General features: G+C 49.5%; 1 protein-coding gene across 1 annotated transcript; it reads left to right on the top strand.

Moving 5' to 3' along the window:
- Window positions 1–1,012: 1,012 nt before the first annotated feature.
- Window positions 1,013–24,960, top strand: LOC108719486 (protein phosphatase 1 regulatory subunit 16A). The gene is made up of 10 exons (XM_018268347.2): window positions 1,013–1,834; window positions 19,072–19,142; window positions 20,072–20,217; window positions 20,329–20,432; window positions 20,626–20,750; window positions 21,389–21,514; window positions 21,678–21,753; window positions 21,871–22,000; window positions 22,653–22,821; window positions 23,060–24,960. Exons 1-10 carry the CDS (start codon window positions 1,585–1,587, stop codon window positions 23,510–23,512), a joined length of 1,650 nt encoding a protein of 549 aa, XP_018123836.1. The 5' UTR covers window positions 1,013–1,584; the 3' UTR covers window positions 23,513–24,960.
- Window positions 24,961–25,168: the final 208 nt, after the last annotated feature.

Below are 25,168 nucleotides of genomic sequence, written 5' to 3'. Positions count from 1 at the left end.
AAACAACTGGACTTGCTGAGTAATCACTGACGACGTTTCTCCTCCAGCAGCTTCTTCAGTACAACTGACTGGTATAGTGAGTCCCGCCCATATAAACTCTTCCTCCAATCACAATGCAGCACAGTAACTATTGAGAGAGTGACAGTTGCTGTGTAGTTACTGTCATACAATAACCATAGACTAATGCAACTCAAGGAGACACTTATATCCCTCTTACTTATGGCAGTATGGCAGCTCCCACTTCAGTACAGGTGCCATTGTCTCCTGCTTGAAGGGAAATCCAGTAGCATCAGGTTTCCAGCAGAAACTGGAGGCTCCGGGCTATGGACTCTCCACCCTCCCATCTCAGGGACGTGTCTAATCATTCACACTGGGCCCTATTAATCTGACGTGTACAGGCTCCTTGGGGGTGGGCCCCTGCCATGGCTCCTCCCCACTCCACTCAATGTATATGTGGGGTAAAAGGCGGAGCTAATGCAGCTCCACAGAAAATGTAAATATGGAATCAGTGGAGCCAAAACTTTTCCTGCTCCAGAAGTCAGTTCTAAACTGTGGCCCCTCAGTTGGACTGCAGGGCCCCATCATTCCCATCAATTTGTTCTGAATAGAGCAGCGCGGGGGAAAAAAGCAGCTATGGGGCAGTTGTTTCAGGAGCAGGAGGTACAGGGGCAGGAGGCAGAGGGGTAATTGGTACAGGGGTAGTTTATACAGGGGCAGGAGGTACAGGGGCAGGAGGTACAGGGGTAATTGGTACAGGGGCAGGAGGTACAGGGGCAGGAGGTACAGTGGGTAGTTGGTAGAGGGGCAGTTGGTACAGGGGCAGTTGGTACAGGGGCAGTTGGTACAGGGGCAGGAGGCAGAGGACAGAGAGAGACGAGAGAGGAGAGCAGGGAGCGCTGGGAGTGGTCGGGACTGGGAAGGAGGAGGTGTGGGTGGTGAGATGGGAGGAGCCGGGGCGGGGTCAGGACGGAGGGCGGGGCTGTGGGAGTGAGTGGGAGGAGTGGGCGGGGCAGAGGCTGCAGGAAGCGCTTCAGGTTTCCCCGGGGAGGAGAAGGATCAGGAGTTTCCAGCGGACTCGGGGCTGCGGGACTTGTGGGGGGAGAGACTGTTCATTTAGTAGCGGGGGCTGAGTGTGAGTGTGAGTGTGAGTGACCCCACAGCTCCTTAACTCTTTCCCTCCCACTCACTCCAGGAAGTGACCCCCCAGTTGTGTCAGGAACGCGCTGCTGAGCCCCCCCCTCCCTCAGGATCAGGAGTTGCCCCCCCGGGCTGGGCCGTCACGTGACAGTTTGTTCCTGGGGGGCGGATTATTGGTGAGTGTGAGTGTGAGTACAGGGGGGGCATTGTAGTGACATCAGGATCAGTGAGTGTGAGTGTCAGTAGATGAGTGAGTGTGAGTGAGAGTCAGTAGTTGAGTGAGTAGGTGTGAGTGTGGGTCAGTGAGTGTCGGTGAGTCAGTAGGTGAGTGTGAGTGAGACTCAGTGAGTGTGAGGTGAGTGTGAGTCAGGGATGTGAGTAGGAGCAGCTGATGCCCCTGAGCCCCCCCCTGTATATTCCGTGTGAGAGATCTGGGGGGGCACAGTAATGGCGGAGCACGAGGAGTTGGTGTTGGAGATGTCGGGGGTGAGTGGGATGAGCCCCCAGGAGAGGGTGAAACAAGCCCAGAAGCGCCGGGCTCAGCAGCTGAAGAATTGGGCTCAGTGTGAGAAGGGGGGGCACGGCAAGAAGCCAAAGGGGGGGCAGAAGAAACAGGGGGGCAAAGAGCAACGACGGGTCACGTTCCCCCCAACTGTCACTTTACTGGAGGCCGCTGCCCGGAACGACACTGAGGAAGGTAAGAGCCCCCCCACCTCATGTTTACTATTAATGCCCCCCAGTATCACTGACACCCCCCAATATCAGTGTCAACTTCTGCTGAGTTTTCTATTCACTGACTTCATATCCTGTGTATTGTCCTCATGGGGGTCACATCCTGCACTGACTGGGGGCTCATATCCTGCACTGCACTGACTGGGGGCTCACAAAGTTATTGGGCAAAAAACTTCTGTTACTTTAAGAGACAAAATTCTGCTCTTTCAGTGGGAATTTCTGCTTTTCTTGTGCAGAGCAGGGCAGCCATCAGGGGGGGGGACAGTTGTAGGGGTCCCCGAGCTCTCATCTTTCTCAGAGCTGCTGAATTCGGGAAGGGATGGACGTTTAAGGGGCCCTGGCCACCAATTTAGGCCACCAATTTTTTTTCTCATGTGGGGTCGTAGCCACCAATATATTTTTTGTTTTTTTACTGTGTGGTGGGGAGGGCGGACCTGTAGGTGGGGCTTGCGTTGGGCGCCGCCCAGGGGGGCCAGGAAATGTATGGGGCCCTGCGATTTCTGATGGCGGTCCTGGTGCAGAGAGTCGAGTCCGGCAGCGGCTCTGGTACCCACAACAACCTCTCATTCACTGCGGGTTACGGGTAGAAGTCCCGAGTGCGGGAATAGACGAGGGTCAGGCCGAGGGTCTTCTCAATAGCGATTTTTACTCCTTTTTTCTGATGTCACTTCCACTTTACAGTGACATCACTTCCTGACTCTTGATGGTCAGCGGGTTGTGGGTCCAAGCGGGTAACAATGCGGGTCCAGGTTGCAAATTGCAAATTGGTCCGGGTCGGGTACAGGTTCCAAAAAATGGACCCACGCAGTATTGTAGCAGAGAGTGTAACTGTGATGTGCCCCCCCACATTAAAAGTAAGAGTGGGGGGGTATAAGGTTGGGGGCGCTAAGTGTCGCAACATCCCTGGGGGGCTCTGATACGCTGCTCACTGTATTATTTGGGGGGCAATGTGATCTCCTGACTGTACCCTTGTTACTGGGGCCCTTACTCCAATATGTTGGATCAGATCTTTGTACTTGGGGGGGCCCCTGGGATGGGTTCATTAACCCCTCATATCACATAATTGTACAGAGAGGTGGGGCTCAATCACAGCAGCAAATTCCGCTGCACCCACTTGTGTATAAACCCCATGCGTTTCTTTCACATCCCCTGTACCCCCACCCCAATCAAGTGACCCCAACACTACCAACACCCCCAGACCCAACACAACCTCTACTTGCCCCCCTATATGAGCCCATTTATTGTACTGCGCTGCGGCACCTGTTGGTGCTTTAATAACTGATGATGATGATGATGAATCTCTGATATGCTCAGACTTTGTAGGAGGGAGAAGTTTGGGGTCCCCAGTGCAGGAGAGGCTGCTGGGAGTGATCGGTGGTGGGAGTAGCTAAAGGGGGAGGGGTGGTGATTAAAGTGAAAGTGGGCGGGAGATCTAGTAGTTGAGATATTGGACTTTGCAGTGATAATTAGGGACAGACATTAATTAGTAACAAAGAGTCAGCGATTGAGCGGATGTGACATGAGCCAACCCCCCCCCCCCCAGCAGCACCAACAGCTTCAACTCCCAAGCGGAAATGCCCTCAGCCAATCACTGATCCCCTTTATTAGAGGCAACATCTCACCCCTTTAATGAAATCTTCTTCTCAGTGTTCATTGGTTCTGATACAGCTGCATGGCTCCTTGGAATTCAGTGCAGGCTGAGAGCTCCAAGCAGTTCCCATTCTGATAGCCAATGGCCTGTTATACATCGGCCGGGTGACCAGTAACTGGCGCTTGTGAGTGGCCAATGGTCTGAACGTTGGTGCTGCCATACACACAAACAGCACAAATCTCCCCCCAGACAACCTCACAAATGAATTGTTGCACATGACTTCCCGTTACTTTATTGCCAATGTTGAGGCATTTTGGGGAGATTTGTTCCTCACAGTAATAAATGTGGGTGACAGATCTCCCCATGTGCCGTTACCATTGGGTGTTGGGGCCCCTGCGTTGCTGCTGATTAGGATCCGGTTACTGTTGGACCTGGGGCAGCTGTTTCTGACCTTCATTATTGTCACTTGTCACTTCATTGTTATTGTCACTGCTGGGGGGCCTCAGTCTGGCCTCACTGTTCCCCTTGGCCGGGGGGGGGGGCAATGGCAGCAGAGGAATGGTTAACTGTGTCCTATTGTGATTTCCAGTTTTCCCCAAATTCCTAGGGGCTGAATAACCCTAATGGGACCAAAGTGTGTTATGATTGTTTCCCAGAATCCTCTGCTGAACCTTCTAGTGCAGGGGGCACTTGTTTATTGGGGGCCCCCCAGTTCACTTCCAGCCAGGGCTCAATCTGCAAGGTGTCTGTGGGGGTTTCCTCCCTCACTCATACATACCCAGAACTACAACTCCCAGAATTCTCTACCACATATACAATGAAACTAGGAATGCTGCATGCTGGGAGACAGGGGTCCCACGTTGTTACCCAACAAATATTTGTACCTAGTGCTGCTGCCCCCATATACCCCTCCCACCCCCAGCGATATTTATTCTTTCCCAAGGGCCATTTAACCATGTGACGTGTGATGTACTTGGCAAACCAATAGGGATTATCCCAGCACCCGAGCCCCTCAGAATGTCAGCGAGCGCCTTTGTTAGACAACCTGTAACTCCCTGCAACCTGCTCCGAGCTCACCCACCCGGCTCTGACATTGGTCACATTCTTGACATTCTGCTGGAGGGCTGACGGCAACTGGGAGGAGTTCCCCAAAGCCAAGGAACAGAGTTGTCTCTTTAACTGACCCCCCCCCCAAATTCTAGAACTTTACTCCCACATACCTGTCTGATGTCACAATGTATTCTGCTCTGCACCTGCTTTACCCATAATGCTCAGCTAGGTCCTCTCTGGGACTTTTATCTAGAGAAGAAACATTTGGGAGTGTGGAGGGGTCTCTGGATCCATAAGAATCAGTGAACCCCCCATGGTCTGGGCCCTGTATAAAAGGGGTTCATTCCAGTCTCTCTCTTATTATAATCAGGGTCCGTCTGTGATTGGCTCATATTGTCACTGACCCCAGATGTACGTGGCAGCAGCTCCAGATGGTCTCAATACAAAGTGCTGCGCAGACACCACCCAAACTGCAGCTTGTACAGAGTCACTTATAGAAGGATGTAATGTGGGAGGTGAAGTTCAACAACATATGATTGTTATGGGCCCTGGTGTTACATAGAGTTATGTATTTGCTCAGGTTGAAAAAAGACTCACATCTGTCATTAGTCTGTATATGCCAAAAAGCATTGAGTTCCTTGAGCTGTACAGTAGGGGGTACATTATCCCTTATAATACATGAGTGATACTCAGAGTTCCCTGTATAACTCAGCCTGCAGCCTTGTGCCTTTATATGGTCACAGAACAACCCCTCAGTGACTTCTAATATCCTTATCATTTACAGTAGGGGGTACATTATCCCTTATAATACATGAGTGATACTCAGAGTTCCCTGTATAACTCAGCCTGCAGCCTTGTGCCTTTATATGGTCACAGAACAACCCCTCAGTGACTTCTAATATCCTTATCATTTACAGTAGGGGGTATATTATCCCTTATAATACATGAGTGATACTCAGAGTTCCCTGTATAACTCGGCCTGCAGCCTTGTGCCTTTATATGGTCACAACCCCTCAGTGACTTCTAATATCCTTATCATTTACAGTAGGGGGTACATTATCCCTTATAATACATGAGTGATACTCAGAGTTCCCTGTATAACTCAGCCTGCAGCCTTGTGCCTTTATATGGTCACAACCCCTCAGTGACTTCTAATATCCTTATCATTTACAGTAGGGGTACATTATCCCTTATAATACATGAGTGATACTCAGAGTTCCCTGTATAACTCAGCCTGCAGCCTTGTGTCTTTATATGGTCACAGAACAACCCCTCAGTGACTTCTAATATCCTTATCATTTACAGTAGGGGGTACATTATCCCTTATAATACATGAGTGATACTCAGAGTTCCCTGTATAACTCAGTCTGCAGCCTTGTGTCTTTATATGGTCACAGAACAACCCCTCAGTGACTTCTAATATCCTTATCATTTACAGTAGGGGGTACATTATCCCTTATAATACATGAGTGATACTCAGAGTTCCCTGTAGAACTCAGCCTGCAGCCTTGTGCCTTTATATGGTCACAGAACAACCCTCAGTGACTTCTAATATCCTTATCATTTACAGTAGGGGGTACATTATCCCTTATAATACATGAGTTATACTCAGAGTTCCCTGTATAACTCAGCCTGCAGCCTTGTGTCTTTATATGGTCACAGAACAACCCCTCAGTGACTTCTAATATCCTTATCATTTACAGTGGGGGGTACAGTATCCCTTATAATACATGAGTGATACTCAGAGTTCCCTGTATAACTCAGTCTGCAGCCTTGTGTCTTTATATGGTCACAGAACAACCCCTCAGTGACTTCTAATATCCTTATCATTTACAGTAGGGGGTACATTATCCCTTATAATACATGAGTGATACTCAGAGTTCCCTGTATAACTCAGCCTGCAGCCTTGTGTCTTTATATGGTCACAGAACAACCCCTCAGTGACTTCTAATATCCTTATCATTACAGTAGGGGGGGTACATTATAATAAATGAGTTTGGTGTATAATATATAGAAATATAGAAATGGCGGTACAGTTGGAGGGAATGGGAAGGGTCGGTGCCACTTCCTGTGCAGTTTCCTGTTCGTGGGGTGAGTGAGAAATAAAGGAAATTGATTGTATTTCATCCCAACCTGTTTGGGTCTCTCTGGCCGGCAGAGCAGAACTTGTTTCCGGGGAAGTGATGAAGTGACTGATGGGAGGAGCCAGTCCCTATGAGTCTCCTGGTTATTCAGATTCACAATGAGATGGGGGGGGACAACTAGTTCATGGCTGGAACTTTGGGTTTGTGACTATTTGTTGAGAAGGTCGGGGGAAGGTTTTTCTTGCACTTCCTGTTATGTGTCTGGTCAGGAAGCCTGGGGTGGGGGTGGGGGAGTTTGTGTAGGAAGAGTGGGGGATATTTAGAGTGGGGTTTCCTGAGGATATTATCCCGGGGGGTTTCATGCCCCCCCTCCATATACAGAGGTAATGCCCCGGCCTCACACCGTGTGTCTGAAATCTGATGGACCCGCATGGCATTAATGGCATTAGTGTATTTCTCAGTGTCCCCCCCCCCAGAATGGGCGACTCCCCCGTGTGTCGGCGAAGGCCCAAATGTCGGTGTCAGGGATCCAGGTGACAGTCGGCTCAGTCTGTTCAACCTGCGCAATCTTCCCATCACATTGTACAGATCCAGTACCTTAAGCTGGCCACAGACACACAGATCCTATTGTATGAATCGTGGATTCGTACGATTGTCAGATCGTGTGTGCCGTGTGCCGACAGCTTTCGTCCGGTGGAGATCGCTCATTTGGTCGATTGGTCAGGTTTGATTTTGACCCGACTGATCCCGCCGGAGCCCACGGCACATCATAATCGTTCGGCCATACGGCAAAACAATCAGATTACCCCCGATATAGCCATGCTCGTTAATGCCATATCGGGGGAAGATCCGCTCGTTTGCGTCTATGGCCACCTTTATTCTGTTACAGGTTGTAGGCAGGTCTGGACTGAGAATTAAAATAGGCCCTGACATTTCAGGTACAAAGAGGCCCAATCAGCCCCCACCAGCCCATTAAATACTGACTTTCTATGGGACCTTATAGCAGCCCTCTGGCATTTGCCAGAACCCACAGATTGCCAGTCCGGGCCTGGTTGCAGGGAGTTGATTCTGTAGGATAGGTTGCAGGGAGTTTATTTTGTCGGACAGGTTGCAGGGAGTTAATTCTGTAGGACAGGTTGCAGGGAGTTGATTCTGTAGGACAGGTTGCAGGGAGTTGATTCTGTAGGACAGGTTGCAGGGAGTTCATTCTGTAGGACAGGTTGCAGGGAGTTCATTCTGTAGGACAGGTTGCAGGGAGTTCATTCTGTAGGACAGGTTTCAGGGCGTTTATTCTGTAGGACAGGTTGCAGGGAGTTCATTTTGTAGGACAGGTTGCAGGGAGTTTATTTTGTCGGACAGGTTGCAGGCAGTTTATGCAGGAAGTTCATTCTGTAGGACAGGTTGCAGGGAGTTCATTCTGTAGGACAGGTTGCAGGGAGTTGTTAGGGACTGATAGAAGGAGAATTTTTTGTTTATAGAAGAACCTGTTCCTGGTTGTTTTGTTGATTAACCCCCGCTCACCCGCTGGGGCAGAAGAAGAGAAAGTTCAGTTGTATTTACAGTGGAGGGGGGGGGTTATTGTGGATTAATTGCGTCTTTAATTAAATCAGATTCCTGAGCTGTGAGGAGTCAATAGTTGGGGGTTGGTACAATGTAACGCAGCGTCTGGCAGGGGGTCCCCGAAAGGAATTTGGGCTGGCGGCCCCCCTGCTCCACTGGCAGACGTGTGACAGATTCCAGTGCTGGGGGGTCAGTGTGTGCGACACCTGTTGGATAATCAGCTTGTCCCTGAGAGGATTATATGGGCCCCAAGCAGGGGGAGGGGAGGGCCGCAGACTCGGGGATATATTTATACATACGCTGCTCTCTATATATTGTATATAACTCTGCTCCCCTCCCCCCCCAGTACTGCCATTAATCTAACCTGACAGTGGCCGCTGGGAGTTGCACTTCTACAATAGGAGAAGTTTCTGTCTGCTTTCTTGTTGCCATGTTCCCTGACCCTAGCAACCAGCAATAACTAACTTCACTGTGGGTTTCACTGCAAATAATTACTCCCACAGTCTCCTGTGCGGCTTAATACAAATTAATTCAAAGGTTTATTTCCCCTTTAACTCAGCGGAGCAGCTGCCTGGGATGGGGGGGTGCACAAGTCCCGGACTCCTGCGCTTCTGCCTGGGGGTTGTCATTTAGTAGTTGTTGTCTCATTTCTACTTCTGTCCCTACAAGATCAGTCTGATGCCCCCGGGGGTCAGTTAAGAGTGGGAATTACTCGCCATTTAAGTGCGACACAATGAAATACTATTGATTTATTGATGGAAACATTACAGCTGCGCTCGATAGGCCGCCTGCAGAAAGTCATTGCTCTTGTGCCACAAAGTCACTGATAATGAAATCACTGAGTAAATGACGTTATCACTCACATCCGATAAACTGGTTTATCCTTCAAATTCACACAAGTGCCCTTGGCAATCGGAATGAAAGTCGTTACAGTACCCAGAATTCTGTGCCCCTCGGGTAATGATACCTGATGGGTAATAAAAAGGCGGGCCTAGTTATCAAGCTCCGTACAAATGATTAACCCTGGGAAATTGACTCATTCAAGTCAATGGGAAGTACATTGGACTGGGCCAGACCTGACCTACCTCCAGAGCTCAACTTTCCCTTTATTCATTTATTTTCATCCCATTTATTGCATGTTACGTGGCCAAAGTTTCCCATGGTCCTAGTTTTACAGCAATAAGTGCAGGAGAGAGTGGAAGTGTCTGGGCACGGAGAGGAGAGAGTGGAAGTGTCTGGGCACAGAGAGGAGAGAGTGGAAGTGTCTGGGCACAGAGAGGAGAGAGCGGAAGTGTCTGGGCACAGAGAGGAGAGAGTGGAAGTGTCTGGGCACGGAGAGGAGAGAGTGGAAGTGTCTGGGCACAGAGAGGAGAGAGTGGAAGTGTCTGGGCACAGAGAGGAGAGAGTGGAAGTGTCTGGGCACAGAGAATAGAGAGCGGAAGTGTCTGGGCACGGAGAGGAGAGAGTGGAAGTGTCTGGGCACAGAGAGGAGAGAGTGGAAGTGTCTGGGCACAGAGAGGAGAGAGTGGAAGTGTCTGGGCACGGAGAGGAGAGAGTGGAAGTGTCTGGGCACGGAGAGGAGAGAGTGGAAGTGTCTGGGCACAGAGAATAGAGAGCGGAAGTGTCTGGGCACGGAGAGGAGAGAGTGGAAGTGTCTGGGCACGGAGAGGAGAGAGTGGAAGTGTCTGGGCACAGAGAGGAGAGAGTGGAAGTGTCTGGGCATGGAGAGGAGAGAGTGGAAGTGTCTGGGCACGGAGAGGAGAGAGTGGAAGTGTCTGGGCACAGAGAGGAGAGAGTGGAAGTGTCTGGGCACGGAGAGGAGAGAGTGGAAGTGTCTGGGCACGGAGAGGAGAGAGTGGAAGTGTCTGGGCACGGAGAGGAGAGAGTGGAAGTGTCTGGGCACAGAGAGGAGAAAGTGGAAGTGTCTGGGCACGGAGAGGAGAGAGTGGAAGTGTCTGGGCACGGAGAGGAGAGAGTGGAAGTGTCTGGGCACGGAGAGGAGAGAGTGGAAGTGTCTGGGCACAGAGAGGAGAGAGTGGAAGTGTCTGGGCACAGAGAGGAGAGAGTGGAAGTGTCTGGGCACGGAGAGGAGAGAGTGGAAGTGTCTGGGCACGGAGAGGAGAGAGTGGAAGTGTCTGGGCACAGAGAGGAGAGAGTGGAAGTGTCTGGGCACGGAGAGGAGAGAGTGGAAGTGTCTGGGCACGGGAGAGGAGAGAGTGGAAGTGTCTGGGCACAGAGAGGAGAGAGTGGAAGTGTCTGGGCACAGAGAGGAGAGAGTGGAAGTGTCTGGGCACGGAGAGGAGAGAGTGGAAGTGTCTGGGCACGGAGAGGAGAGAGTGGAAGTGTCTGGGCACGGAGAGGAGAGAGTGGAAGTGTCTGGGCACAGAGAGGAGAGAGCGGAAGTGTCTGGGCACAGAGAATAGAGAGCGGAAGTGTCTGGGCACAGAGAGGAGAGAGTGGAAGTGTCTGGGCACAGAGAGGAGAGAGTGGAAGTGTCTGGGCACAGAGAATAGAGAGCGGAAGTGTCTGGGCACAGAGAGGAGAGAGTGGAAGTGTCTGGGCACAGAGAGGAGAGAGTGGAAGTGTCTGGGCACAGAGAATAGAGAGCGGAAGTGTCTGGGCACGGAGAGGAGAGAGCGGAAGTGTCTGGGCACAGAGAGGAGAGAGCGGAAGTGTCTGGGCACAGAGAGGAGAGAGTGGAAGTGTCTGGGCACGGAGAGGAGAGAGTGGAAGTGTCTGGGCACAGAGAGGAGAGAGTGGAAGTGTCTGGGCACAGAGAGGAGAGAGTGGAAGTGTCTGGGCACAGAGAGGAGAGAGTGGAAGTGTCTGGGCACGGAGAGGAGAGAGTGGAAGTGTCTGGGCACGGAGAGGAGAGAGTGGAAGTGTCTGGGCACAGAGAGGAGAGAGTGGAAGTGTCTGGGCACGGAGAGGAGAGAGTGGAAGTGTCTGGGCACGGAGAGGAGAGAGTGGAAGTGTCTGGGCACAGAGAGGAGAGAGTGGAAGTGTCTGGGCACAGAGAGGAGAGAGTGGAAGTGTCTGGGCACGGAGAGGAGAGAGTGGAAGTGTCTGGGCACGGAGAGGAGAGAGTGGAAGTGTCTGGGCACGGAGAGGAGAGAGTGGAAGTGTCTGGGCACAGAGAGGAGAGAGTGGAAGTGTCTGGGCACAGAGAGGAGAGAGTGGAAGTGTCTGGGCACAGAGAATAGAGAGCGGAAGTGTCTGGGCACAGAGAGGAGAGAGTGGAAGTGTCTGGGCACAGAGAGGAGAGAGTGGAAGTGTCTGGGCACAGAGAATAGAGAGCGGAAGTGTCTGGGCACAGAGAGGAGAGAGTGGAAGTGTCTGGGCACAGAGAGGAGAGAGTGGAAGTGTCTGGGCACAGAGAATAGAGAGCGGAAGTGTCTGGGCACGGAGAGGAGAGAGCGGAAGTGTCTGGGCACAGAGAGGAGAGAGCGGAAGTGTCTGGGCACAGAGAGGAGAGAGTGGAAGTGTCTGGGCACGGAGAGGAGAGAGTGGAAGTGTCTGGGCACAGAGAGGAGAGAGTGGAAGTGTCTGGGCACGGAGAGGAGAGAGTGGAAGTGTCTGGGCACAGAGAGGAGAGAGTGGAAGTGTCTGGGCACAGAGAGGAGAGAGTGGAAGTGTCTGGGCACAGAGAATAGAGAGCGGAAGTGTCTGGGCACAGAGAGGAGAGAGTGGAAGTGTCTGGGCACAGAGAGGAGAGAGTGGAAGTGTCTGGGCACAGAGAATAGAGAGCGGAAGTGTCTGGGCACGGAGAGGAGAGAGCGGAAGTGTCTGGGCACAGAGAGGAGAGAGCGGAAGTGTCTGGGCACAGAGAGGAGAGAGTGGAAGTGTCTGGGCACGGAGAGGAGAGAGTGGAAGTGTCTGGGCACAGAGAGGAGAGAGTGGAAGTGTCTGGGCACGGAGAGGAGAGAGTGGAAGTGTCTGGGCACGGAGAGGAGAGAGTGGAAGTGTCTGGGCACAGAGAGGAGAGAGTGGAAGTGTCTGGGCACAGAGAGGAGAGAGTGGAAGTGTCTGGGCACGGAGAGGAGAGAGTGGAAGTGTCTGGGCACAGAGAGGAGAGAGTGGAAGTGTCTGGGCACAGAGAGGAGAGAGTGGAAGTGTCTGGTAGATAGTAAAGAAGACCAGCCACACTGAGATTATTAGTGGATTAGAAGGCGCATGTAGAGCCAACGTGATGTTTCAGTCCCATCAGGGACCTTTCTCAAGGCTGAAAAAATCTCAGTATTTCTGGTCTTCTTTAGTATATTTTGAATTTTTTACCGAGGGGATGACACGGAAGCAGAGGGCTGCCCCGAAAATATATACGTATATAAAAATGTCCGTATTAAGGAATTTCCCACTTCACGACACTCGTCTGAGTGAAAACTAAATGGATTGTGTCTTTATCCAAATGTTCTGGAACTCAGATCTGACTGAGCACAAATATCAATTGGACTAATTAGTTCTAATCTCCTTCCTCTTCTAAATTATTCTGTAATCTGCCTCTACCCGAGCCATTTTGTCTTTAACTTCAGATGTGCACCCTGTACCTACCTGGGGTCTGCCGTGTCTTCAACTAGTACCTACCTTCTTTTTAACCCATCCTTGTCATGGGTCTCATTAGTATTTACCAGTCACTGCCATGTGTTAGGGGTTTTCACACTACCTGGGCCCCTGTAGCTCATAACAAGGTTACAGAAACATTGGGGTGTCACCCTGCTATAGTTCCAGGGGTACCCAGGGTACAAATAAGCACTCACCCCAAATCTCCCCCTAACTGACCTTCAGACTGGGCCCCCTTAGCTCATAACAAGGTTACAGATATACAGAAACATTGGGGTGTCACCCTGCTATAGTTCCAGGGTACCCAGGGTACAAATAAGCACTCACCCAAATCTCCCCCTAACTGACCTTCAGACTGGGCCCCCTTAGCTCATAACAAGGTTACAGATATATAGAAACATTGGGGTGTCACCCTGCTATAGTTCCAGGGGTACCCAGGGTACAAATAAGCATTCACCCCAAATCTCCCCCTAACTGACCTTCAGACTGGGCCCCCTTAGCTCATAACAAGGTTACAGATATATAGAAACATTGGGGTGTCACCCCGCTATAGTTCCAGGGGTACCCAGAGTACAAATAAGCACTCACCCCAAATCTCCCCCCTAACTGACCTTCAGACTGTGCCCCCTTAGTTCATAACAAGGTTACAGATATATAGAAACATTGGGGTGTCACCCTGCTATAGTTCCAGGGGTACCCAGGGTACAAATAATCACTCACCCCAAATCTCCCCCTAACTGACCTTCAGACTGGGCCCCCTTAGCTCATAACAAGGTTACAGATATATAGAAACATTGGGGTGTCACCCTGCTATAGTTCCAGGGGTACCCAGGGTACAAATAAACACTCACCCCAAATCTCCCCCTAACTGACCTTCAGACTGGCCCCCTTAGCTCATAACAAGGTTATGGATTTATACGTTGGGACTGGGGAAGATTTTGGGAATGTCAGGTTTGGCTCACACTACCTCAGCGACCCCTCCTTGACTGATGTGTAGAGTTGGGGTCATGAGTTTCCCGTTTGTCAGGTGGGTATATAGTTGCCTTTAGTTGTGGTGTCCTGGTGATTTCCTTGTTGGTTCCACCCTAGTGATAAAGAATAAAGGGATATTGTAATATCACACTCTAAGCACCAGCAATCAGCGGAGAGAGAATAGCAATAGGCAATAGAGCTGAGGTTCCCCTTTCTTACATTGTGTCTCTGCCCCGAGGAGCTTAAACTCTACAGACACTGTGACAACAAACAGTATGGGACCAAGATCTCTTATTAAAGCTGCTCATACAACATTGCCTGCCAAGTTGTCCTCCCAGAAGAATTCAGCATTGTATGTTTATGGGGCCATAGTGATGGTGTTCATGTCCAGTATCTTATCAGACTTATGAGGAAGGCTGCAAATGGCTGTTGGCTTAGGTCCCAAATGACCCGTGGTGCGATCCTTTCCCAACTGTACAAGAACATGGAACATAATAACCACGTGAGATGCTGAAGGTGCACCAGTATGAGAAGTTGGCTGGGGTCAGGGCTAGTTTCCATCTTTAACCCTCATTTTCTGTCTCAGTGCAGAAGTATTGGCCCAATATCTCCTGAACCAGAGTAACAATGTTTGTTGGGGAAAAAGTCCCCTATGAATTAGTGACTTGCTGGTTCTGTCACATTGGAGCAATGTGCAGGCCTTGATTAGAACTTAAAGTGGCTTGGGCCATATGAAGAAGTTATTTAAGGTCTCATGAGAATATAAACTGAATGGGTTGTCATCATGGAAGATGTGAGGCTTTGGGATGATTTTCTGGAGAAGCCATACGAAGACTTGTCTGGTTTGGGCAGTGGAATTCAAGATGGAGAAGGCATTCTCATAGAGAAGAAAGGTTCGTGGCTGAGGGAAAGCTGACTGTAAGGGTAGGGTTCATTGTAGCACGGCTGGGTCCCAATAATGGTTCTGTTGGATTGATCAGTGTGCTCAGACATTCAATGGTGGATACTGGTAGGGAATGGAATGATGGAAACTGGCTTGGGGAAGTTCTCACAGGAGTATTTGCATGTTGGGTAGTGAGACTAATGAATAGGTTTGTGGGTACAGAGAACCCCAGGGTGTGGTGCTGTTGGACACACTAGATGTTCATTAAAGGCAGGGAGGAGACGCTGTATGGAAATTAAACGTTAGGCTTATTCTTAGGCTTCTGGTTAGGAAATTATAAGGAATGGAAAGCAGAGGGACGCCTGGCATGTCCAGCCCTTTATAATGGCAGCAGATGGGCATCCTCGGGCTCAATGTTCTGGGCCTCGTTACTCAGGAACTGATTTGCCTTCTGTAGAGAGACGGAGCAGGAGCCCGGAAAGGGTGAGGCCTTCTATTAGCCTGGTGCTCCAGGACTGGCACCCTGCCCTCAACTCCCTGCTACTTACTAGCACCCTGCTTTTAACTCCCTGCTACATACTGGCACCCTGCCCTCAACTCCCTGCTACTTACTAGCACCCTGCTTTTAACTCCCTGCTACATACTGGCACCCTGCCCTCAACTCCCTGCTACTTACTAGCACCCTGCTTTTAACTCCCTGCTACATACTGGCACCCTGCCCTCAACTCCCTGCTACTTACTAGCACCCTGCCCTCAACTCCCTGCTGCATACTGGCACCCTGCTTTTAACTCCCTGCTACATACTGGCACCCTGCCCTCAACTCCCTGCTACATACTAGCACCCTGCTTTTAACTCCCTGCTACATACTAGCACCCTGCTTTTAACTCCCTGCTACATACTAGCACCCTGCTTTTAACTCCCTGCTACATACTAGCACCCTGCTTTTAACTCCCTGCTACATACTAGCACCCTGCTTTTAACTCCCTGCTACATACTGGCACCCTGCCCTCAACTCCCTGCTACATACTAGCACCCTGCTTTTAACTCCCTGCTACATACTGGCACCCTGCCCTCAACTCCCTGCTACTTACTAGCACCCTGCTTTTAACTCCCTGCTACATACTAGCACCCTGCTTTTAACTCCCTGCTACTTACTAGCACCCTGCTTTTAACTCCCTGCTTCATCCATATGTCCAATAACTGCTCTTCTCACTCCTAACGAGACCTAAAGGGGACGTTAAAGCCAAGTGACGTGTGTATATGACAGAGAGTGTACAAGGCACAATACAATCAGTCATACACTATTGTGGGTTTTGTGTAGTTCCACCTCACCCCATCCTGGAATTCAAACCGCTGTCTGTTCCCTAGGGAGTAATTTATTGCCTTCCTTGTTTGTTCTTTTTACTTCTCCTTTTATCTGCGCCTCTCCCTGTCCATATTCTGCTTCTTCGCAAGATATGAGACGTGAGAAGCCCCCCGTGTATTGGCATCTGGGCATTATTTCCATTGAATGCCCTTAGTAGGCAGGACCCTGGTGCTTATGGGAGAAGCAGAAATCACAATGGGGCTCATGTTGTAACTGGTTTAAGATTTACTCCAGGCCCAGTCACCCACAGCAGCCAATCACATGCTTATCTCTGACTTATCTCTATCCGCAGCCACGGTGACTGTTGCTATGGGTTACTAGACCAGGAGAAAATGTAACGAGTAGTGAAAGTAGTGAAACACCAAGCAGATTTGCTTATTTTATTTTAGTGAGATCTTGGCAAATGTTTTGGGTGTAAACCAGGAGCCTGGCACCTCTCATTGTGTAACCCCCATTAGTACATTAATTTACACTGTATATATATATATATGTGGCTTGTGTGTAATGGGCATGTGAATGCTGGGCAGTGACCTGGGTGATATTTTCTGCCTGGATACCCACTAGTCTGCCCCTTTACTAGAATAAGGAATGTTCTGATTGGTTCTTTGCTACTGGAAGGGAAAGACGTTGGTCGTTTGGATTGGACCCTTTTACCTTTGTTCTTTGCTGCAGATTTTGGGGTTCATTTTCTGGCCAGTGATGTTACTGACAGATTGTTACTGGCATTTTATTTGGGAGAGCTCCAGGGATCGCATGTAAAATTGAATCAAATTTAAATGTCTACAAAATTCTTTCTTATTTTGGTGTTACTGGCCCTTGGAGGGTGCCTGGGAGTTGTAGCTGCATTTTGCCCATGCCCGGAGTAATTGCGGGGAAGCGGTACCAGTAAATATAAGAGGAATAAGTCATTCAGGGGTTAAAGGCATTGGCAGGGAAGTCTGTTTACTAAACAGACAGTTGGGTCGTACAGCAGCCAATACAAACAGACTGAGCGCCTGATGGTGCCACACCCACCCCAGACGGGCACCAGGAACAGCAACCGTGCCATATCCCAAGTTAAACTGCTGCAGAACTACAGCTCCCAGAATTCCTTCTTGGCCAGCAGGGAATTGTACATTTCAGACAGCCAGGCTGTGCCATTAAACACCGATACTCTGGTGCACATTTTATTGGAGCAGAGGTTTGGCACTGCCACTCCAGGCACAGGGGCTTCTGGGTAAGTTATGGCTGATGTTGCAGTGACAGTCACACACCACTAGAGGGAGCTTTCAGCAATGTATTTACATGCAATGACCATTAGATGGAGCTGTTGTAGTGTCTGTCCCAGAGTATCGGCTAAGTCGGCCCATATTAACCGTTGGCTCATGATGTGGCGCTGCCAACTGACAGTTGTGTTGTAGCTACGGAGCAATAAAGCAACATGGGCGCAGTGCTGAGCAAACAAAATAATAAAGATAAAGCAGTGACATTTCTCTTGCATTATTTATACCCCCGGGGCTATTGTCCTCTCTATGGATACGGCCCCAGGGCCTTGGGAACCACCAAATGCACTAGCACCAACTCCTATTAGATTCTGCTTCAGGGTGCCGGGAGTCGTAACGCTGGGAGTTGTAAGAGGTGTGGGGCCTAGTGATACAATAGAAAAGGTTTTGGAGACTAGAGAGTGATGGAGGGGGTCGTTGCTACATGTGCAGCTGCTGCTCTCCCCGAGCCCCCCATGGTCTGACGCTACCGGGGTGTCACACAATGTTGGGGTGCTCAGTGCAGAATCCGGGGGCACGTGGAGAGACTCAAATCTTATCCCCCCAGTAAAGACCAGGGGAGCAGCACGAGGCACAGGCACATTTTCTGAAACGTTGTTTTAGCACCAAGTGCAGAATTATTTATTAGCACTAAATGTCTCCCTGGCGCTGTGGGTGCCACCTTGTCTTCCTGTCACACCTGCTGAGCATTCTGGGTAACTGGCTGCTTCTAGAACTTTCTGGATCCTGTACTTGCTCACACTTGTGCTTCCCCTCTGTCCTTTAGTGAAACTGCTGATTTCATTGGTTGGCTCCGGGTTTAGATCTGGTGCCGAGCAGCCCCGGGGCCCTGACTTTAATGGGATAGGCCAGGGGTCCCCAAACTTTTTTACCCGTGAGCCACATCTAAATGTAAAAAGAGTTGGGGAGCAACACAAGCATGAAAACAGTTCCTGGGGTTCCAAATAAGGGCTGTGATTGGCTATTGGTTGCTATAGGAAACTCTATTGGCAATACAACTGTTTTTATACAACCAAAACTCCAAGCCAGGTATTCAAAAATAAGCACATGCTTTGGGGTCACTAGTTGGGGATCACTGGGATGGGATCTTGTAAGCTCTTTGGTGCAGGGACTGATGGGAATGTGATAGGGACCTTAGATTGTAAGCTCACTGGGGCAGGGACTGATGGGAATGTGATAGGGACCTTAGATTGTAAGCTCACTAGTCAGGGGCTGATGGGAATGTGATAGGGACCTTAGATCGTAAGCTCACTGGGGCAGGGACTGATGGGAATGTGATAGGGACCTTAGATCGTAAGCTCACTGGGGCAGAGACTGATGGGAATGTGATAGGGACCTTAGATTGTAAGATCACTAGTCAGGGGCTGATGGGAATATGACAGGGGCCTTATAATATAAGATCACTGGGGCAGGAATTGATGGGAATGTGATAGAGACCTTAGATTGTAAGCTCACTGGGGCAGGAATTGATGGGAATGTGATAGGGACCTTAGATTGTAAGATCACTAGTCAGGGGCTGATGGGAATATGACAGGGGCCTTATAATATAAATTTAATAAGCTGACTGGGGCAGGAATTCATGGGAATGTGATAAGAGACCTTACACTGGAACACGGGCTGATGGGAATGTTTTTGGGACCATAGATCTTAAGCTTACTGGGACAGGGACTGATGGGAATGGGATAGGGACCTTAAATTGTAAGCTCACTGGGACATTGGCTGATGAGTAATGGATGTCTTGCACTGTAGCACATGTCAGTGGTATATAAAGTATAATATCACTGTGACTGTAGTTGTGCTTAGATTTTCAGTGCTGTTAATATTTATATCAGGAAAGGTTACAATTGGCTAAATTATTTCTCACTCCTGTTTTTAGTGCGATACTTACTGCAGAATGAATTCAGCCCAGACTTGTATAACGAGGATGGTCTGACAGCGCTACACCAGGTGAGTGTACATATGGGAGGAGATGCCATATTGATTCCCTTAGACAGTACAGTATGAGGGTATAGCTTATTGTGTGCCCAGAACATTCCTTCTCTGTATATTTGTATTTATACATATGGGAGGAGGAGGTGCCATATTGATTCCCTTAGACAGTACAGTATGAGGGTATAGCTTATTGTGTGCCCAGAACATTCCTTCTCTGTATATTTGTATTTATACATATGGGAGGAGGAGGTGCCATATTGATTCCCTTAGACAGTACAGTATGAGGGTATAGCTTATTGTGTGCCCAGAACATTCCTTCTCTGTATATTTGTATTTATACATATGGGAGGAGGAGGTGCCATATTGATTCCCTTAGACAGTACAGTATGAGGGTATAGCTTATTGTGTGCCCAGAACATTCCTTCTCTGTATATTTGTATTTATACATATGGGAGGAGGTGCCATATTGATTCCCTTAGACAGTACAGTATGAGGGTATAGCTTATTGTGTGCCCAGAACATTCCTTCTCTGTATATTTGTATTTATACATATGGGAGGAGGAGGTGCCATATTGATTCCCTTAGACAGTACAGTATGAGGGTATAGCTTATTGTGTGCCCAGAACATTCCTTCTCTGTATATTTGTATTTATACATATGGGAGGAGGAGGTGCCATATTGATTCCCTTAGACAGTACAGTATGAGGGTATAGCTTATTGTGTGCCCAGAACATTCCTTCTCTGTATATTTGTATTTATACATATGGGAGGAGGAGGTGCCATATTGATTCCCTTAGACAGTACAGTATGAGGGTATAGCTTATTGTGTGCCCAGAACATTCCTTCTCTTGCTATGCTCCAAGCTGAATGACCCGATATATATCAGGCAGGGAGCCCAATTTCTCAGTCTCACTCATAAATTAGTAACTCCCTGTACCCCTCAGTGCTGCATTGATGACTATGAAGAGATTGTCAGGCTTCTGATTGGTGCAGGAGCGGATGTGAATGCCTGTGATAGTGAACTATGGACGCCTCTTCATGCTGCTGCTACATGTGGTCACCTGCACCTGGTGGAGCTCCTCATTAAACAGTAAGAGCCCTCCCTGTATGGGGGTTTGTGCTACAGTATTGGGGGGATGGGGGTTAAATCTGTGGTTGGGTCAGGGCCCCTTGTGTCTGACCTCTTGTGCTCCCCACTCAGTGGTGCCAACCTGCTGGCAGTGAACTCGGATGGGAACATGCCCTACGACCTGTGTGAGGATGATGTGACCCTGGATCATATTGAGACGGCAATGGCTGAGCAAGGTGGGTCTTTATCTTTATACTGAGCTCTGCCCCCCCGTGATGGGCATGTGATATTTGTGTGGCACAGTGTGGGGCTCCGTTCCTTTGTGTTTATTCCTGTGAGGGGCACAGTCAGGGGCATCACTTTCTGGAACCCTCTGTATTTGTGTAGAACATTGTGAGTGTATATAAAGCTGCCCCCTCTGTATCACAGGTATCACCCAGGAGAAGATAGAGGAGTGTCGGGGGGCCACTGAGCAGCACATGTTGGAAGATATTCAGCATTTGGTGGAGACGGGCGGAGAGGTGAATGCACACGACCCTAACGGCACCAGTTTGGTAAGAAATTGGCAACTTCTTCTATCTTCTCCCCCTCCTTGTACTCTCCTCTTCCTTCCAGTTGCATTTTCTCCCTTCTGCCTCCCTCTCCTCTCTCTCCTCTGCTCTCCCTTCTGCATCTGTATCTTCTCCCCCACTCTCATCCTCTGTTCTCCATTCTTTCTCCCTCTCTTCTCTCCGTCTCTGATTTCCCTTTTGCCTCTCCCTGTCTTCTCTCGTCCTCTGTTCTCCCTTTTTCCTCTCTTCTCTCTGCCTCTGCTCTCCCTTCTGCATCTGTATCTTCTCCCCCCACTCTCATCCTCTCTCCTCTGTTCTCCCTCTCTTCCCTCTGCCTCTGTTTTCCCTTTTGCCTCTCCCTGTCTTCTCTCGTCCACTGTTCTTCCTTGTGACTCCCTCTCTTCTCTCTGCCTCTGCTCTCCCATCTGTATCTTCTTCCCCCCCCCACTCTCTTCCTCTGTCCTCTGCTCCCCGTTTGTCTCCCTCCTCTCTCCTCTGCTCTTCCTTCTGCATCTGTCTCTTCTCCCCCCACTGTTCTGTCTTCTCCTCCTCTGTTCTCCCTTCTGTCTCCCTCTCTTCTCCCCTCACACAGCCATATTACGTATAGAGTGCAGATGTCTCATTGCTCCCTGTTGGTTTAGTTGCACATTGCGGCTGCGAATGGATATCTGGCGGTGGCGGAGCTTCTCCTGGAGCACAAGGCGCTGGTAAATGCCAGAGACCAAGATGGCTGGGAGCCACTACATGCGGCCGCTTGCTGGGGGCAGGTGAGTTTGGGCTTTACACCCAGAGCTCCCCATTGATCCTGTCAATCAGTGTTGCACGTGACTCAGCTGGGGGCCCTCATCACACTAATCTCACATGTGGGCAATGGGGCCCTAAACTTCTGTATCTTCTTTACTGGACTCATGTTCCTCCCATTGGTTTCAGATCCACGTGGTGGAACTACTTGTAGCGCACGGCGCCGACCTGAATTCCAAGTCTCAGCTGGACGAGACGCCATTGGGTAAGGGAACTGCAGTCATTTTGGGCACAAGGTTGATTGTATTAAGGGATAAGGGGGCCCTGTCTGCAGGTTCGTTCCTTTGCCAGTAAATTCCTTGTGTTCCTCCCCCCGGGGCAGATGTGTGTGGGGACGAGGAGGTCCGAGCCAAGATCCTGGAGCTGAAGCACAAACATGACGCCATCAAGAAATCACAGGACAAACACCGGACGGCTCTGCAGAGGAGAACATCCAGCGCTGGCAGCAGAGGGTATGGGGGGCACAAAGGGGGGACACTGATTGGCTGTTGCACAAAGTAATTACAGGGGCTCCGCAGGGATGTACAGACCCTTAGACACAGACGTCAGTGCTTCTCTCTTGTATAAAGTCCCTAAGCACAACAGCCCCCTCTAGTGGCTCCTCTCAGAAATATCAGTATCCCACTCATATCCAGTCATATCCTTTTCCATCCCATAATATTCTGGGACAACTTTCCTGTCCACTTCGATGAGTTTCACCGGCCTGGGCCTCACTTCTACAACTTTATATGGAATCCTTCTCCGCTTTCATAGAGCAGCTCCGCTCATGCAGAGGGTTACAGTTACACAGTTACACTGTTCTTTTGCATTGAAACAAACAAGTACGACAATGACTTGCCTCCTACTGGTCATTCCCTCTATTATCTGCCCCCATACACCCGCTCACTTAACCCTTTGTCATTTACTTGCTCTGCCACATACTCGCCCATGTCCCAGTTCAGCTTGTTACACACCTGAAGGCACAATAAAAAGACCAAGTGCAGAGGTGCTTGGGTTCAAGGACTGACTGTTATATCGGTACCTGCTCAGGTGATTGTGGGGGTTACAGTCACATTGGCATTTTGGTCTCCCCCCCTGTGACAACTCTGTGGTGTGTCCTTGCAGGAAGGTGGTGCGTCGGGTGAGTGTGACGGAGCGTACCAATAAGTACAGGAGGGAACATCAGAAGGAAGCCATGGTCTGGCAGCAGCGAGGCTCCAGGGAGAATGAAGTGGAGCAGCAGGATGAGGATGAGGATAAAACGACCAACACAGAGATGCAGCAGCACCAACCGGTGAGTGGGCACTCGCTCGCTGATTCTGCCCCCTAATGGCAGTGTGAGAACCTTGCATGCAATTCCAGGGGCCGATTTAAACTTCAAAAAGGGAGAAGGTGGGTGGAGTTTGGCGCAGTCGGTCTGGGATGAAAATATCCTAAATTTTAATTAAGAATTGTCATGGCCCATAAATGCATGATCTGCTTATAGCTGCCACAGACAAATTAAAGGACAAATTCTGCTCATTTCATTCCAGAGTGTGGAGGCGGAGCCAGAGAAAGCGGCCGGAACTGAGGGAGAGGAGGGGCCAGCGGAGGACCATGATGTGCCAGTTTCCAGCTCATTCCCATCATCCCAGCGGAACGGGATTCTGATTCCCGCCTCCAAACACACCTTCTCCAAGCGCTTGGACCGCAGTGTGTCTTACCAGCTGGCCACCCAGGGGGACACGGGCCCGGACTTGAGCAATGAACGCTCCCACCACACATTGGCTGAGCTGAAACGACAGCGGGCGGCGGCCAAGCTCCAAAGGCACGCGCCACCCCCACCCCCTATGTCTGACTCTGAAGCACAAGATTCCTCAGGCCCCGCCCCCCAGGAGCCTGTATATTACACTACAGCAAGTGGGGAGCCCCCGTTATTGAAACTCATTGCTCCAGTAGAGGAGACCACTCCAGCGGAGAAAAGACCCTGCTGTGGGGTGATGTGACTGCTTGGGGCACAGCCTGGAAAGGGACTCTCGCTGCATTTAAAGGGCCAGTATCTTTCCCATGGGCAGATTTGTCCTTTAAACTATTTTAGCAGAGAAAGTATTTTTATAGGGGGCTCCTGGGGGTGCGCGGAGCTCAGAGCGGCACCTCGGCTCTTTTTTTTTTTATAAATCTGGATTTTATAAAGTTGAAATTTATCTATAATATTCTATTTTTGTGGGGAATTCCCTATTATTGTGCGGTTTCCAAAGCTCAGTATTCCTTATGGCTGCAGGGTAACCCGACTCCTGAGGTGCTTCCCAGTGGACCCCTGAGGAGACACGTGTGTGTGTGTGGCATGAGAGGGGTGTGTTAGTGCGCTCAGGGGATATATGTGTGTGTGTGTGTCACTCAGTGTTATTGCACAACTCTCTCACTACACACTGTTGCTGCAGCCAATCACAGGAAGTTCACAGGAGTATCCGCTCCTCCCACATTTACTCCCCGTTATATAGAAATTTGGGAACTTGGCCTACATACTGGGGATCCCATTCCCTCAGATACAGGTACTGGGGGGGGGTAGATTTCTAAAAACTTCTCCGCCTCCCTCTATTTAAAGGGTAACTTCTCTTGACTCTGTTTCTCAGCATTTGTGAAGCATTCTCCTGTAGGAAGATCTATGGCTACCATTTTGGCCCCAAGCTTTTGTATTTATGAGAATTTGGGTACAAAGTGCTAAATTAATAACAACAAATTTGTAGCCTTACAGAGCATTTGTTTTTAGATGGGGGTCAGCGACCCTCATTTTCAAAACTGGAATCAGAAGTAAAAGGCAAACAATTCAAAAACTATAAAGAAAAAAGAAATGAAGGCCAATTGAAATGTTGCTTAGAATTAGTCATTGTATAACATAATAAATGTTGGGATGTGTGAGTTTTCTGATATGAGACAAGATAAAGGGCATTAAGGGTGGAATTAAGGAGAATCTCATAATTTTGGGGGACCTTCACTTATAGGGAAACGAACCCAAAGACTCCATGGTTTTAATTGGCCTAGGAATGTTATGCAAATGAAATGACAATTCTGATTGGTTGCTGCATCTAGTACTAATGATGTGAGTGTGAGTGAGTGTATAGAGCATGGCTGGTGTCCAGTGTGTGGTCAGGATGAAATGCATTGTGGGAAATGTGTGTATGGCTGATAGAGCTCAGGATTGGGAAGGAGCGCGGGTTTGGAACATTCTCAGGGCCTTTCCTTTTCTACTGAGCCTGTGTCTGTTCACTGGATATTGCCCTCCCCAGACACTCCCAGAGGTATTTCCTTAATGCTGAATGGTTTGTCTCTTATCCAATGGGAATGAACTCACTGCAGATACAGCGTCCGGAATGTGAACTCTGATTGGTTCTCATGAAATTGTTCCCATTTGTAATATTTTCCATCAGCTGAAAAAAAAGTCTATTTATCATTATTGATCAACTTGTGTGTTTTATTTGTCTGTCATTATATATTAAAGGTGAGGTTCAGGGGGCGTAACCTTTCCAAGGGCCCCGCCCTACTATCCGCAACTGCATTGATTGTGTCTCTGCGCAAGGTCTGGAGATTTTGTTCTGTTCTAGGACATCAGGGGCCCGGCACATTCTCTCTCACTGCTCTCTGTGCTGGACAAGAGAATACCC

This window comes from Xenopus laevis, chromosome 6L, assembly GCF_017654675.1.
Source record: "Xenopus laevis strain J_2021 chromosome 6L, Xenopus_laevis_v10.1, whole genome shotgun sequence".
Lineage (NCBI taxonomy): Eukaryota > Metazoa > Chordata > Amphibia > Anura > Pipidae > Xenopus > Xenopus laevis.
Note: the sequence above shows the minus strand (reverse complement) of the source record. Positions and strands in the feature narration are given on the sequence as shown.